General features: G+C 39.5%; 1 protein-coding gene and 1 long non-coding RNA gene across 5 annotated transcripts in view; both read right to left on the bottom strand.

Moving 5' to 3' along the window:
- Positions 1 to 209: 209 nt before the first annotated feature.
- arhgap22a (Rho GTPase activating protein 22a) overlaps positions 210 to 15369 on the bottom strand; it is a 56452-nt gene continuing 41292 nt past the window's right edge. For all 3 annotated transcript variants that reach the window (XM_067420652.1, XM_067420653.1, XM_067420654.1), the window contains 4 exons: positions 14261 to 14334; positions 14016 to 14137; positions 13051 to 13945; positions 210 to 2260 (listed from right to left, as the gene is read on the bottom strand). In XM_067420652.1, the coding sequence (XP_067276753.1) occupies positions 2050 to 2260; positions 13051 to 13945; positions 14016 to 14137; positions 14261 to 14334 (1302 nt within the window). In that variant the 3' untranslated portion in view covers positions 210 to 2049. The remainder of the gene's footprint in view (positions 2261 to 13050; positions 13946 to 14015; positions 14138 to 14260; positions 14335 to 15369) is intronic.
- LOC137044588 (uncharacterized) lies at positions 3750 to 11080 on the bottom strand. Of its 2 annotated transcripts, none has more exons than XR_010898617.1 (4): positions 11009 to 11080; positions 10389 to 10446; positions 9898 to 9973; positions 3750 to 4143 (listed from the first exon to the last, which is right to left on the bottom strand). It is a non-coding gene; the product is annotated as an uncharacterized lncRNA (long non-coding RNA). The 2 variants fall into 2 exon arrangements; XR_010898616.1 differs by having other exon boundaries at positions 3753 to 4143; positions 10408 to 10446.

Raw genomic sequence — 15369 nt, 5'->3', positions numbered from 1 at the left:
TGTGTCTGCTTTGTGTGTCCTTCTGATATCCAATAAGTTTTACTTGCATCTTATTTTTTTTCAAGTGAACTACCTTATTTGACTATGGAAACCAAAGATTTTTACATTTTTGCACAGCACTGTTATCAGCATGATTTGATAATGAGGTAATGGATAATGAGTTTTTATATTACTTCCTTGATGCATTATAAAGTCACAACATTGCACAGTTTTAATGACAACAGCAATTTATTACGAAGACTAGCCAGTCTTCATTTTAATTGAAATACCCATTTTTTAAAGACCTCCACTTTGGCACTTTCTGCATTCAGGAATCAATAAACAGAAAAAACAACCACAAGAACATGTGCATACTTGGGAGAAAAACACATTCAAGTATATGCCAGCCTTAGTTCCATTATCTATTTTATACGAAGACAACTCATTCTTTGAGTGTTTTTAAAAACAACACCTGAGAAATAGTTCTAGGTACAAATAATAAGCTTAAATAAATACTAGCCTTGGCAATATTGCAGCGGAAGTAATCTTTTGATAGCTGATTTAAAAGACTGTAATGACAAGTTGTACAATTCAACACTTGTAAAGTTTGGATGATGTCACCATTTCTAATATTTTATTCTATAGTGCATTTAACTTACAATAAAGGGATTTGCCTGAAAAGAGTTTGTGTTTGAAGTCTGATGGTGTAACAGTTGATCAAAATGAGCAATGGCTTGTTCATATCTGGTAGTGTGAGGCACAGTGTGATAGGGGTGCAGCTTGTATATGGTTTTACTGCTTCTAAATGAAGTAGGCTTTGGATGAAAAAGTGATAATTTCATCAAAACATCAAGAGTTAAGCAGGACTTCTTTTATACCATGCATTAACGGGAAATGCCATTGTGAGTGAACAGTTCTGTCAGAAATGTCATGCTTTGGTATAATCTGTGCATGGTAGGTTATGCAAGTGATGACTGTTAACAATTGAACTTCACCTTAAAGGAATAGTTCACCTGAAAATAAAACTGTCATTTACACCTAGCATGTGGCAAGTTTGATGTTAATGGATTAGTTCACTTCAAAATAAACATTTCTTTGAATGCCATCCAAGATGTTCACGTCTTGCTTTCTTCAGTCGAAAATAAATTAAGTATTTTTGAGGAAAACATTTCAAGATTTTTCTCCACACATTGTACATCAATGGCAACCAAAATGTCCAGGTCCAAATCAATGGAATTTCAAAGGGCTTTGAAAGAGTTCAGAGGCTTTGCACGATCCCAGATGAGGATTAAGGTCTTATCTAGCGAAACCATCGGTCATTTAAATGTTTTTTTTTTTAGTTAGTTAGTTAGATAGATAGATAGATAGATAGATAGATAGATAGATAGATAGATAGATAGATAGATAGATAGATAGATAGATAGATAGATAGATAGATAGATTGATAGATAGATAGATAGATAGATAGATAGATAGATAGATAGATAGATAGATAGATAGATAGATAGATAGATAGATAGATAGATAGATAGATAGATAGATAGTTGGGAAGCCCTTTTAAGCCCTTTGAGGCGCGTTGACACTCCATTAATTTGGATCTTCAACATTTTGGTTGCCATTGAAGACCATTGTGTGGAAAAAAATCCTGGAATTGTTTCTTCAAAAACTTAATTTCTTTTCGACTGAAGAAAGAAAGACATGAACATCTTGGATGAGATAGGGGTAAGTAAGTTATCAGGAAATGTTCATTTTAAAGTGAACTAATCATTTAAGAACAAAATTCACATTTTGGTTTGTTCTTCACACAAAACTTTTCGACTTTTTTTTAAGATTTCTCAAAATTTCTCAATTAAATCACATAATTAGAATTTTTGTGTGAACTATCCCTTTAAAATGTAAGACTCAAGATCAGAGAGAAAAGTAAAACTGCTACACGATCAGGTCGCCGTTACAAAACAGCACAAAATGACCTCTGAATACTCATGATGCATGAGCAGAGAGATTTCAAAATTCTATCTACAACAAACACAGTCTGTCAGTGTTAAATCAGAAGGACTGTCAGAACGCTGGTCAAATTTTGCCCGACGTAAGATCTCCCAAGGTGGAGAAGAACTCCTCCATTTCGTTCTGGAGCAAACGGTTGCGTGTTTCTGCGTCCTCACGGGCCCGTTCAGAGTTGCGGAGTTTAATTTCCAACATGCGATACCTTTTCTTCTCCTGGTCCAACTCCTCCTCTAGTCTCTCCATTTGGCTACGCAGCATGATGCTTGATTCCTTGAGCCTTAGAAGAATGAATTACATCAATTACATTTTAAAAGTAATGTCAACACAATAAACTACACACAATTTATTCTAATTAATTGAATACATTATATAAAGGTGAAGTGTGTCATTTCTGCGCCGCTAACAGTATCAAATTAAAATGCAATAATAATTTTTGTCAAGCAAGTTTCACACTCTGCTGTTGGCAGAAACAGATAGCACTGCCCCAACTCACATCACTGGTTTAGCTATTGTTGCTGGAAAAAAAAACTGTATAAATGTTTTGATTAGACCAAAAATACAAAGAATTTATAGCCTGACAAGCCCGACCCACATCGGTGTTTGGTCTGGAAGCTCACCATTGACAGGGCTCAATCCGAGGGGCGGGATAAACGGTTGTCTTTCAAACTCCTTCTGCACGCGATAGGATAGAGCTACAACCAACCAGAGCAATGTGAAGCGGAGCTCGTTAAAATATTAAACATTCGCCGTATCCGGTCAGCAAAACTCTGAACACATCTTCCCTTTTTAAGAATAACTTCAGTGCTGTTCTTTGTTCTTTTCTCAGAGAAAAGCTCAACTTCAAGTCTTCCAGAGTCGCGGTCAAAGCTGATTCGAAAGACCGCCGTTCGCCACACTGTAAAAAAAATACCTGTAAAAAAACGGAAATATTCCGGCAGCTGGGGCGCCAGAAAAAAACTGTAAAATAACAGAAAATAACCAACACGTAAAAAAACGGAAATATTCCGGCAGCTGGGGCGCCAGAAAAAAACTGTAAAATAACAGAAAATAACCAACACGTAAAAAAACAGAAATATTCCGGCAGCTGGGGCGCCAGAAAAAAACTGTAAAATAACAGAAAATAACCAACCCGTAAAAAAACGGAAATATTCCGGCAGCTGGGGCGCCAGAAAAACACTGTAAAATAACAGAAAATAACCAACACGTAAAAAAACGGAAATATTCCGGCAGCTGGGGCGCCAGAAAAAAACTGTAAAATAACAGAAAATAACCAACACGTAAAAAAACGGAAATATTCCGGCAGCTGGGACGCCAGAAAAAAACTGTAAAATAACAGAAAATAACCAACACGTAAAAAAACGGAAATATTCCGGCAGCTGGGACGCCAGAAAAAAACTGTAAAATAACCAACACGTAAAATTACAGTAATTTTCCATAGTTCAAAATACAGGTTTTATCTGTCATTTATATGAGTTTCTATATTTAAACAAGAAAATTATGTAAAAAAATAAGGATTACAAATTGTGGAAAATTATGTAAAAACCATGAAATTACCAATTAGATTGGACATTACTACAACTCAAATAACCACCCTAGAGTGCAAAAGATTGTTTTTGTAGTTTTTATTTAAAAAATTGAACTTTAAGGTTGTTTTAAAATAGTAATGTGATCACAATATAGTTTGTTCATAATGACCACATTATATATACAAAGTTATATCATAACTGCAAAAATATAAAAAAAACAAAGCAGCATACCAATAATAAAATTAGTTCATGACTTCAACACTTTAACAATATAACAATTAGTTCATAACTACAACAATACAATTTTTTTTTATAATAACTGCAACAATGTAAGATATTGTACAATAGCAATTTGTTATACACATATATGACGAAAAAGTGGATTTGTCTCATCAACAGATGAGTCATGAAAATAAAATAATTAAATCACGAAAAAGTCTGTAACACTCAAGAATTTCTCTATGGTAATAAAGAGAGATTTGACACGCTTACGAAAGTTTTTACTCCATCCATCCATAATCCACAATTCTGCTCATCAACGAAAGAACCTTTAGACTGACTGCCAGTTCCTTTCTTGACGTGTTCTTCTATCTCGACTTTTGATCCCGTCTCAGGGTTTATCTTGAAAAGGCATCTGTGAGAGAGAAAAGAAACCTCAGTAATAAATCATTGAGTGTATGTGAGGATGCACGAGTCTAAGTGAGGATGCGCATGTGAGTGTATGTGAGGATGCGTGTGAGTGTAAGTGAGGATGCGCGAGTGTGAGGATGCGCGTGAGTGTGAGGATGCGCGTGAGTAAGTGAGGATGCGTATGAGTGTAAGTGAGGATGCGCGAGTCTAAGTGAGGATGCGCGTGTGAGTGTATGTGAGGATGCGCGTGAGTCTAAAGGGGGTCGCACACCGGACGCGGAGCTCGGCGGCGCGCCGCGCAGCGTCTCAGGTATCGCACACTGGACGCGCACATTTTAAAAGGCTACGTTTATTATACATTTCCCCAAAATATGTTTAGACTTTATTCAAGCTGTTGAACTCAGAATGTAAAACAAATTTGTCTTGTAGCAAAGGTTGAAATCAGTATACCTTAACAATAATATACTTTTAATATAAAGCCTTGAAATGGCGCTCTGTGGCGCGGCAGGATTTAGAAGGCCGAATGACGCCACCGGTGTGCGTACACTCATTGAAAACAATGTGTTCGAATTTTAAAGACAAGGCGCGCCGCCGAGCTCCGCGTCCGGTGTGCGACCCCCTTAATGCTGCGTTCACACTAGGGATGTCAAAGATTAATCGATGATCGATTAATTGTCGATAAGACATTTGATCGATAAGACTTATCGATCATCGATTAAGCAGGGTCATGCGCGTGCGTGAGGAAACGGGAGGAAAAAAAGTTCTATTTGGAACCATTTTACAGCTGGAGTTACTCCTTCATCATGACTGCAAGCTTGCATGTGCATTCGCAGCCTTTTGTTTTGCGCAAATGTAAGTTGTAATATTGTGTTTATTTTGTTCAGGCCTATCTTTAGCTGATTTATCTCATAAGGATGCATTTGGTTAATAATTACGTTAGAGGTGAGCGGTAGTAAAAGCGTGGCGGTGATCAGCTTCAGCGTGCAGCTCCAACAGCACTAATAATGACTGATTGGGACTGTCATATTACACAACATTAATGAGAACACTATTGTAATAAAACATTGTGATTGTTAAGTATTTGGCTTTATTTGCCGTGTGTTTCATTACGTTGATCCAGGAAGAGCGCATGCACAACATGAGTCACGCATTCTGACTAACGCATGTAACTTAGTTCAAGTTCACTTGTGCATTCGCATCAGATTGTGCTGAAGTAATTTGTAATATTACATTTATTTTGTGACGTTATATATGTGATCAATCATATAGGATGCGTTTCTTTCAGCGAAATAAAACGCACTAACAAATGGCTTCAGTCAGTGATGGCTGGTTTTCATTCAGTGCTTCGGCTTTAGCGCATACAGAGCAATGCATAATAACGATGATTGGGACAGTCATATTATATAACAAATGAGAACACAATTTTAATAAATGGTTGTAAAGTCATCGGGTTTAGGTGCCGTGTTCAGAGCGTTGTTCCTAGAGCGCGTGAACGCCACGCGTCTCCCATTCTGCATATGAATATCAGCAACTCAATTCAAGTTCACTTGTCCATTCGCATCATTTTGTGAAGATATATAATTTGTAACATTTTGTTAACTTTATATAAATCTGATTAATCTCATATAGGAAGCTTTTTGTTGAGTTAACGTGCTAGCAAAGTTTCAGTGTAACTTACCAGTGTTGATTCAGCGCATCGGCTTCAGCTCGCGCAGGTCAAACAGCAACGCACGACTAATAATAACTTTGATTGGGACTATCACATTACATAACATTAATGAAAACAATATTTTAATAAATCGTTTTGAATTAACTGGGTTTAGGTGACGTTTCAGCACGTTGCTCTTGCAAGTGCGTCCACAAATTCTGAATAACAGATCTGAGGCGGCGTTCGTGTTGTATTACATGTTATATTCGGTTATTAAATAAGTAATTAAATTAAATTATAAATAACATCGACTAATCTTACAATCCCATAGCCCTTTGTTTAGATAAAAAAAATCCTTCTCATTCATTTGGTGAAGAACATTGTAGACGTTTTGAGCAGCATTGCACATAGGCTTACTGTCATGCTGTAGACGCATATTTCAGTATTATGGTTAACGATTAATCGATTAATTGATCGTTAATTTAAACAACGATCGATCATGGGAATTTGTGAAAATTGACATCCCTAGTTCACACCGCACGCGAATGACGCAATTCGCACGAGTGATTTCCATGTTAAGTCAATGCAGCAACGCGAATAGGCATTCTGCGGCGCGAATGACGCGGCAATGATCACGCGAATTGAGCGTTTTGAACGCGTGATTCGCGCGAATCGCTCAAGTTGAAAAATCTGAACTTTGGTGGATATTCGCGCCGCGTTAACCAATGAGGAGCCTGCTTACTGCTGTCACGTGGTGAAGTGACGGATGGGAAACCCATTGGGGAAACCCTGAGGCCAGAGTAATTTAAAAATACTGCTGTATTGTGTCACAAAATGTAGTTTTAATAGTTGTTCAGGTGAGAATGTAGTTGTTTAAAGCTCAAATATGTGATTTATTTATTAAGAGAGCTCCTATTTGAAAATTTGATCTGGTGTTTTCGGAGGTGTGAGACCCAGGCGATCACCGGAGCTCAGCGCTCATCAACCTCGGTGAGAGCAGCCTTAACTCGGCTAGTCCTTCTGCCGACTGCCGCTGCCTGGCAGAACCCCCTCCCATGACGCAAATTCACGTCTGTTGTGTAGTGAATGTCACACGCGAATGAAGCGAATTTCACGCGCGAATGGATTCAAATTGTTCACGCGTCCATCTTCGCGCGAATACCGCAATATATTTGCGTCATTCGCGTGCGGTGTGAACGCAGCATAAGTGAGGATGCGCGTGAGTGTAAGTGAGGATGCGTATGAGTGTAAGTGAGGATGCGCGTGAGCGTAAGTGAGGATGTGCGTGAGTAAGTGAGGATGCGCGTGAGTAAGTGAGGATGCGCGTGTGAGTGTAAGTGAGGATGCGTATGAGTGTAAGTGAGGATGTGCGTAAGTGTATGTGAGGATGCGCGAGTCTAAGTGAGGATGCGCGTGTGAATGTAAGTGAGGATGTGCGTAAGTGTAAGTGAGGATGCGCGAGTCTAAGTGAGGATGCGCGTGTGAGTGTAAGTGAGGATGCGTGTGAGTGTAAGTGAGGATGCGCGTGAGTAAGTGAGGATGCGCATGAGTAAGTGAGGATGCGCGCGTGAGTGTAAGTGAGGATGTGCGTAAGTGTAAGTGAGGATGCGCGAGTCTAAGTGAGGATGCGCGTGTGAGTGTAAGTGAGGATGCGTGTGAGTGTAAGTGAGGATGCGCGTGTGAGTGTAAGTGAGGATGCGCGTGTGAGTGTAAGTGAGGATGTGCGTAAGTGTAAGTGAGGATGCGCGAGTCTAAGTGAGGATGCGCGTGTGAGTGTAAGTGAGGATGCGTGTGAGTGTAAGTGAGGATGCGCGTGAGTAAGTGAGGATGCGCATAAGTGAGGATGCGCATGAGTGTAAGTGAGGATGCGCGTGTGAGTGTAAGTGAGGATGCGCATGAGTGTAAGTGAGGATGCGTGTGAGAGTAAGTGAGGATGCGCATGAGTGTAAGTGAGGATGCGCGTGAGAGTGTATGTGAGGATGCGCGTGAGAGTGTATGTGAGGATGCGCGTGAGTGTGTATGTGAGGATGCGCGTGAGAGTGTGTGTGAGGATGCGCGTGAGAGTGTGTGTGAGGATGCGCGTGAGAGTGTGTGTGAGGATGCGCGTGAGAGTGTATGTGAGGATGCGCGTGAGAGTGTATGTGAGGATGCGCGTGTGAGTGTATGTGAGGATGCGCGTGAGAGTGTATGTGAGGATGCGCGTGAGTGTGTGTGAGGATGCGCGTGAGAGTGTGTGTGAGGATGCGCGTGAGAGTGTATGTGAGGATGCGCGTGAGAGTGTATGTGAGGATGCGAGTGTGAGGATGCGCGTGTGAGTGTATGTGAGGATGCGCGTGTGAGTGTATGTGAGGATGGGCGTGTGAGTGTATATGAGGATGCGCGTGTGAGTGTATGTGAGGATACGCGTGTGAGTGTTTGTCAGGATGCGCGTGTTTGTGAGGATGCGCGTGTTTGTGAGGATGCGCGTGTGAGTGTTTGTCAGGATGCGCGTGTTTGTGAGGATGCGCGTGTGAGTGTAAGTGAGGATGGGCGTGTGAGTGTATATGAGGATGCGCGTGTGAGTGTATGTGAGGATACGCGTGTGAGTGTTTGTCAGGATGCGCGTGTTTGTGAGGATGCGCGTGTGAGTGTTTGTCAGGATGCGCGTGTTTGTGAGGATGCGCGTGTGAGTGTAAGTGAGGATGGGCGTGTGAGTGTATATGAGGATGCGCGTGTGAGTGTATGTGAGGATACGCGTGTGAGTGTTTGTCAGGATGCGCGTGTTTGTGAGGATGCGCGTGTGAGTGTATGTGAGGATGGGCGTGTGAGTGTATATGAGGATGCGCGTGTGAGTGTATGTGAGGATACGCGTGTGAGTGTTTGTCAGGATGCGCGTGTTTGTGAGGATGCGCGTGTTTGTGAGGATGCGCGTGTGAGTGTTTGTCAGGATGCGCGTGTTTGTGAGGATGCGCGTGTGAGTGTAAGTGAGGATGGGCGTGTGAGTGTATATGAGGATGCGCGTGTGAGTGTATGTGAGGATGGGCGTGTGAGTGTATATGAGGATGCGCGTGTGAGTGTATGTGAGGATACGCGTGTGAGTGTTTGTCAGGATGCGCGTGTTTGTGAGGATGCGCGTGTTTGTGAGGATGCGCGTGTGAGTGTTTGTCAGGATGCGCGTGTTTGTGAGGATGCGCGTGTGAGTGTAAGTGAGGATGGGCGTGTGAGTGTATATGAGGATGCGCGTGTGAGTGTATGTGAGGATACGCGTGTGAGTGTTTGTCAGGATGCGCGTGTTTGTGAGGATGCGCGTGTGAGTGTATGTGAGGATGGGCGTGTGAGTGTATATGAGGATGCGCGTGTGAGTGTATGTGAGGATACGCGTGTGAGTGTTTGTCAGGATGCGCGTGTTTGTGAGGATGCGCGTGTTTGTGAGGATGCGCGTGTGAGTGTTTGTCAGGATGCGCGTGTTTGTGAGGATGCGCGTGTGAGTGTAAGTGAGGATGGGCGTGTGAGTGTATATGAGGATGCGCGTGTGAGTGTATGTGAGGATACGCGTGTGAGTGTTTGTCAGGATGCGCGTGTTTGTGAGGATGCGCGTGTGAGTGTTTGTCAGGATGCGCGTGTTTGTGAGGATGCGCGTGTGAGTGTAAGTGAGGATGGGCGTGTGAGTGTATATGAGGATGCGCGTGTGAGTGTATGTGAGGATGGGCGTGTGAGTGTATATGAGGATGCGCGTGTGAGTGTATGTGAGGATACGCGTGTGAGTGTTTGTCAGGATGCGCGTGTTTGTGAGGATGCGCGTGTGAGTGTTTGTCAGGATGCGCGTGTTTGTGAGGATGCGCGTGTGAGTGTAAGTGAGGATGGGCGTGTGAGTGTATATGAGGATGCGCGTGTGAGTGTATGTGAGGATACGCGTGTGAGTGTTTGTCAGGATGCGCGTGTTTGTGAGGATGCGCGTGTGAGTGTTTGTCAGGATGCGCGTGTTTGTGAGGATGCGCGTGTGAGTGTAAGTGAGGATGCGGACCCTACAAATTCTTTACATATAAATGCAATAAATGTAAATTAATACAATAAATGTATTATGACATCATAATTTCCCAAAAATCACTATATAGTACACCATGTACTCACCAGAAAGGGACATTCTATCAAGAATGCCACAGGCTGCATTTGAGTTGCTTGAAGGGCTATCAGACATCACTTTGACCTTAATAAAGCACATAATACAAGACTCATGTTGAGTAATATATTTTGCAAGAGTAATACACATCCGGTAAAATCATATAAACAAAGAATTGATTGCTTAATTGATTGCTTATTTTCTTATTAAGGGTTAGTTAATACAAAAATTCAGTTATTAATTATTCCTGAACACAAAGGAAGATATTTTAAGAATATTTGTAACCAAGCAGATCCATGCAGCCATAGTATTTTTTCAGAGACTTATTGATGAAGATGACTGCCTACGCGCTGTAATTTCTGAAGCATGACATGCAACATGCATATAAGTTAGGTAATGTGGCTCATTTCTGTGTAGTGCTTGATGTTAACGTTACATAACCTTTTAGAGTTTTCACTGAAACACTACAACTATTACAAGTGTAATCTGCAAACATATTTACATGGTGCAACAACGATCACCTTTCTTCCTGATCTTGACTCTGGCAGCTCTCAACTTATCTGCAGGGAGAGACAAAAACAAGCGTGCCGTGTAACGTTAAGTGTATGGGACATGTCGACGAAACAGCGAGATTTTTTCCGTTGACGGCTTTTTGTCAAATAATTTTTCCCTTAGGTGAAAAACTGCATTTTTTGAGCTTAGACGACGTCTAAAACTGACTACTTGTAAGTTATATAGTCGGATGTATGCGTCGTCTAAGCTTAAAAAATGCCGTTTTTCACCTGAGGTAAACTTATTGCCAAACAGCCGTCGACGGGGAAAAAAAATAAAAAATCGCCCTATTTCGTCGACGGCATTTTTGAGCTTTTAGACGACGGAAAAATAGCATTTGGTAACAAAATGCAACAGAAAGCTAAAACTAAAACTATAAAGTAAGTTAAGATACAAAACTAACGTTACACGGTACCATCACCTGAAGCCTTAACATTATAAAGTTTAAACATTATAAAGAATTTAAATCATTACGTTAACGGGCTGAGCCCAAGTTTAATATAAACACAGTCAACACGATTCAAAGCGGTAAAACATTTTTTTTTTTAAATTAAAATACATGCACTTTACCTGTTTATTTGCGCCTCACATCATCCAAGATTGACGGGCCACGGCAAAGCTGAAGGTCAAGTGAATCCTGTCGTACGCGCAGTTGCCCCACTGTGTGCTTAGAAGGGTATCCTTGCGCGAAGGCGGGAATTCCTTCGGTTCGAATATTTAAAATCTTTATGACTGTCATTTAAATATCATCGTACTTAAAGTAAGAAAGTGTTATTATATTATTTTATTTTACGATATTATGAAAATAAATGCGTAATAAAACACCAAACGCAGCAGACATAGGCTTACTTTTGACAAGCGGAACAAGATGTGATCAGTTGCAGTAGTGATGGAAGTCTGTTAACTTCAAAGACTGATTTACCCGATTTACCAGCTCTTTTACGCAAACACGAAATGACCTACATACACACATTATTATATTATTAAATAATCTTATAATTATTTAAAAAGCAAATAATTAAACTAAAAGACAAATTCCATAAACATTTTTTTTTCATTTCTATAAAAGGTAGGCTACATATATACTCATCTATTAATTAATGTTATGTAAATATACATTATTTTTGAATGTATTAAAATGTGTTTTATTAATTATAAAATATTATACAAATATTAAACTATATAATATAAAAATATTATTTCTGAAGTGTTGATACATTTGCATATGTAGGCCAATTCCAGTGTTTATGTGAAAAACTAAATATATAATTATATATATATAATTATATATATATATATATATATATATATATATATATATATATATATATATATATATATATATATATATATACATTCATTTCCTTTTTTCTATTTTTACAGAAAAAAATCTGTAAAATATAAATCAAACTTATGTAAAAATACAGAAATTTCCTCTTAAAAAACGGAAATTTGATGTAATACCAAAATACAAGCAATTTCCGTAAATTTAATAGTCAAAATATAAATTACAGCAAATATCTGTAAAACAACAGGCATTTCACTGTATGAAAAAACAGGACAATTCTGTAAAAAAAACAGACTATTACTGTAAAATTACGTTTTTTTACAGTATACATTAATTTCCTTTTTTCTATTTTTACAGAAAAATCTGTAAAATATTAATCAAACTTATGTAAAAATACAGAAATTTCCTCTTAAAAAACGGAAATTTGATGTAATACCAAAATACAAGGAATTCCCGTAAATTTAATAGTCAGAATATAAATTACAGCAAATATCTGTAAAACAACAGGCATTTCACTGTATAGTGAAAAAACAGGAAAATTCTGTAAAAAAATACAGACTATTACCGTAAAATTACGTGTTTTTTTTACAGTGCAGTTTCTGTGTTTACTAGAAGCATGCAAACGCAACTCTTCTGTCACTATGTTAAGCCCCGCCCACGACTCTATATACGATGTGATTGGCCTGACCAGAGTTTGGTTTTTAGTTTTTTTTTCTTTTTTTTCTGAACTGTATCGAGAGTTGCTAGACGACACTCCCGGCAGATTAGATTTGCTGCCGCTAGGGTGCGTCTAGATTTCTAGGTTGAAGTATTTAATATTTTAGGGGGAAATCCATCTTTAAGACAATTCAATGACAACATTTTTTTATTCATGTGCCCTCGTAAGCTAAATTGTTGAGCTTACAGCTGCAGTCCTTAATTTTGCGAGAGAGAGAGATTTGTACCTGCATCTGTTCATGATCTCTCTATAAACAATGAAGCTTTGAGTTGCAATGTTACCCCATCATTGCTGAGAAATGTAATGTAGCAATACGGTAGCGAAGATATTTTATTATTAAAAGTTGCTGGGCAGCATTGTTAAGTTGAATGTTTCTCTGTGTGCGAGTGATGTATGTGTATGCATGCTTCAATGGACACAGCGCATTAATATAGAACGGTGATTCAACTGACTTTGCATTCAACTACCTGTGCATTAAACGTTATTGTACACCTTCCAGCCAATCAGAATCGAGTAATCAGACAGACCATGGTATAAGTTCAAGTAAACTTAACCTTATGAAGTGTAAAGACAAATAGTGTGCTGTGTATTTGCTGTGAATCATACCTTCGCATTCGTAAATCATAGTTGGCTTTCTGTTTCTTCAACTCATCTTTCAGCTCTGTAACCAGGCTGTTAAGTGCTGTTGTGCTAGTGTCAGTATCTCCTGTGGCGTTCACCGTATCTTCAACATTTCCATTCTCGCTGCAGCCTGCACTACTCACACACATTTCCAGTGCTTCGCTGCTCTCCGTGACCTCTGAACTCCTGTCCTCAATTTGCCCTTGGACGGACTCTTTAACTGACCACTCCACCTTCACAGAGTTCAGTCCGGAAGGGTCACTGCCCACGGAGTCCGCCACTAAGATCTCACAGGAGGACGTGGACCAGGGCGTGCTCGCGACACTGGGTACGCTGAGACTGGATGAGGTCACGTTGTCGTAAGTGGACAGACGGTGCGACAGGGCTGAATCCTTTCCCATGCGCTCTCCTGACGAAGTACGCCGGTGGCTGCGGAGAGAAGAAAGCCCGTTCATCAACCAGTTGCCCGTACTGGGCAAGGTGGACACGTCCACGGACGAGCCCCCTATTTTCGTGGGCTGAGCGCGTACCCCTGCACTCTTGAAGGAGTATTTCCAGGAGGGGAGGGATTTTGTCTGCTTGCTGGGGCTGACGGTCACCCCAGCTTTTCCCTGAGGTGTCATTTTGGCAGTGATAGGGGCACTTGTACTAATATCTAAAGACGTGGCACTGTCGCACACACTCTCAGCCACTTTGGACGCCTGGCTCGGGGATGAGCAGTTTAGCATCTCCTCATCGGAGATCCACTCTGCCATGCTGCGTTGTTGACCCCGAAGACAACTTCCGGTCTGCTCAGAAGACAGATCTCCCTCAGTCCCCTCATAAAGACGCTCATGTTCACTGATCAACACCGTCATCAGGTGCTGAACCTGGGTGGTTCCTAAAAAAATATTTAAAACGACTTAGATGTGAGTTTCTATCTAAATATTGCAATATCTGCAAATACTTACCTTCCATCATTGAAACAGGGTCCTCTACTTTAGGCCGAAGGATATTTGGTCCAAAAACTGTTGCAAGGTTCTGAACACTCATCTTATTCTCATTTGAGTGTGACTGCACCTCATCTAAGAATCTATGTGAAGACATAACAGTAAAGACAACAGATATTCAATCATCATTTAATCAAATGAAAAAAAGGAGTAATTTCAAAAACATGTACAAACAAACTGATGGGATGCTATATATAGTAACTTACTTGCAAATGTACTTTAACAAATTATAATTAGCCTGAGGAAGAGTGTTCACCTGCTTCACAAGCTCACCGAGTCCCTTTAGGAGACACACATAGAAACATTAGAAATCAAGGAAACAAGGAAAAAAGGGATTTTTTTTCTATATCACCCATTTGAAAAGGAAGAAATTGATTGTTTTGAATGTGCACTTCAAATCTTCAAAGTATATTTAAGATAATATAATACTTTTAAAACTGCACTATGTAATGTAAAAAATTAAAAGCATAAAAAAACATAATTTTTACTTTAAAGTACATTTTAAATATTTTTTGTCATACTTTAAAGTAAACTTATTTTGATGTGATGACTAATATACTAAAGCTCATGTAAAGTTCTTGATTAGAATGTTAACTGTAGTGTGTTAATATTACACTGAGAGTTAATATATTTTGTACTAAAATGTAACTTTCAAACATCAAATGTGAATTTGCAAATATATTTAAATACATGACATACAAACTTTAATAGAAATTACATTAAAGTATATTTTAGTTTACCATAAATGCTTGTCAGAACATTCGGCAGTGCACTTTAATCCTATTTTCAAAGAAAACAGAAGTAATTATGAAATTACATATAGGCCTGGTTTCACAGACTTTTATCAAGCCATGATTAGGCCTTAGTTCAAGTACATTCAAGAGGCGTTTATAAACGTGCCTTAGAAAAAAAAACATTACTGATGTGCATCTTGAGACAAAACAATTGCACTGACATATTTTAAGATATGTCAGTGTAAGTTGCTTTCAGTTACAACAGCTCAAACATGCATTTTAGTCTGGGACTAGCTTAAAGGGTTAATTCACCCAAAAAAAATCTGTCATTAATTACACAATTATGATATTTTTCATGAAATCTGAGAGCTCCCTGACCCCTATTTTAGACTATTTTAAAGGTGCCCTAGAATGAAAAATTTAATTAACCTTGCTGTAGTGAAATAATAAGAGTTCAGTACATGGACATCACATACTGTGAGTCTCAAACATCATTGCCTCCTACTTCTTATGTAAATCTGATCCATGAAAAACACCATGAAAAAATAAGTGATTCTCAACATAACGCCAACTGTGACGCA

This window comes from Pseudorasbora parva, chromosome 17 (assembly GCF_024679245.1).
Source record: "Pseudorasbora parva isolate DD20220531a chromosome 17, ASM2467924v1, whole genome shotgun sequence".
NCBI lineage: Eukaryota > Metazoa > Chordata > Actinopteri > Cypriniformes > Gobionidae > Pseudorasbora > Pseudorasbora parva.
This window is presented reverse-complemented; position numbering and strand designations above follow the sequence as displayed.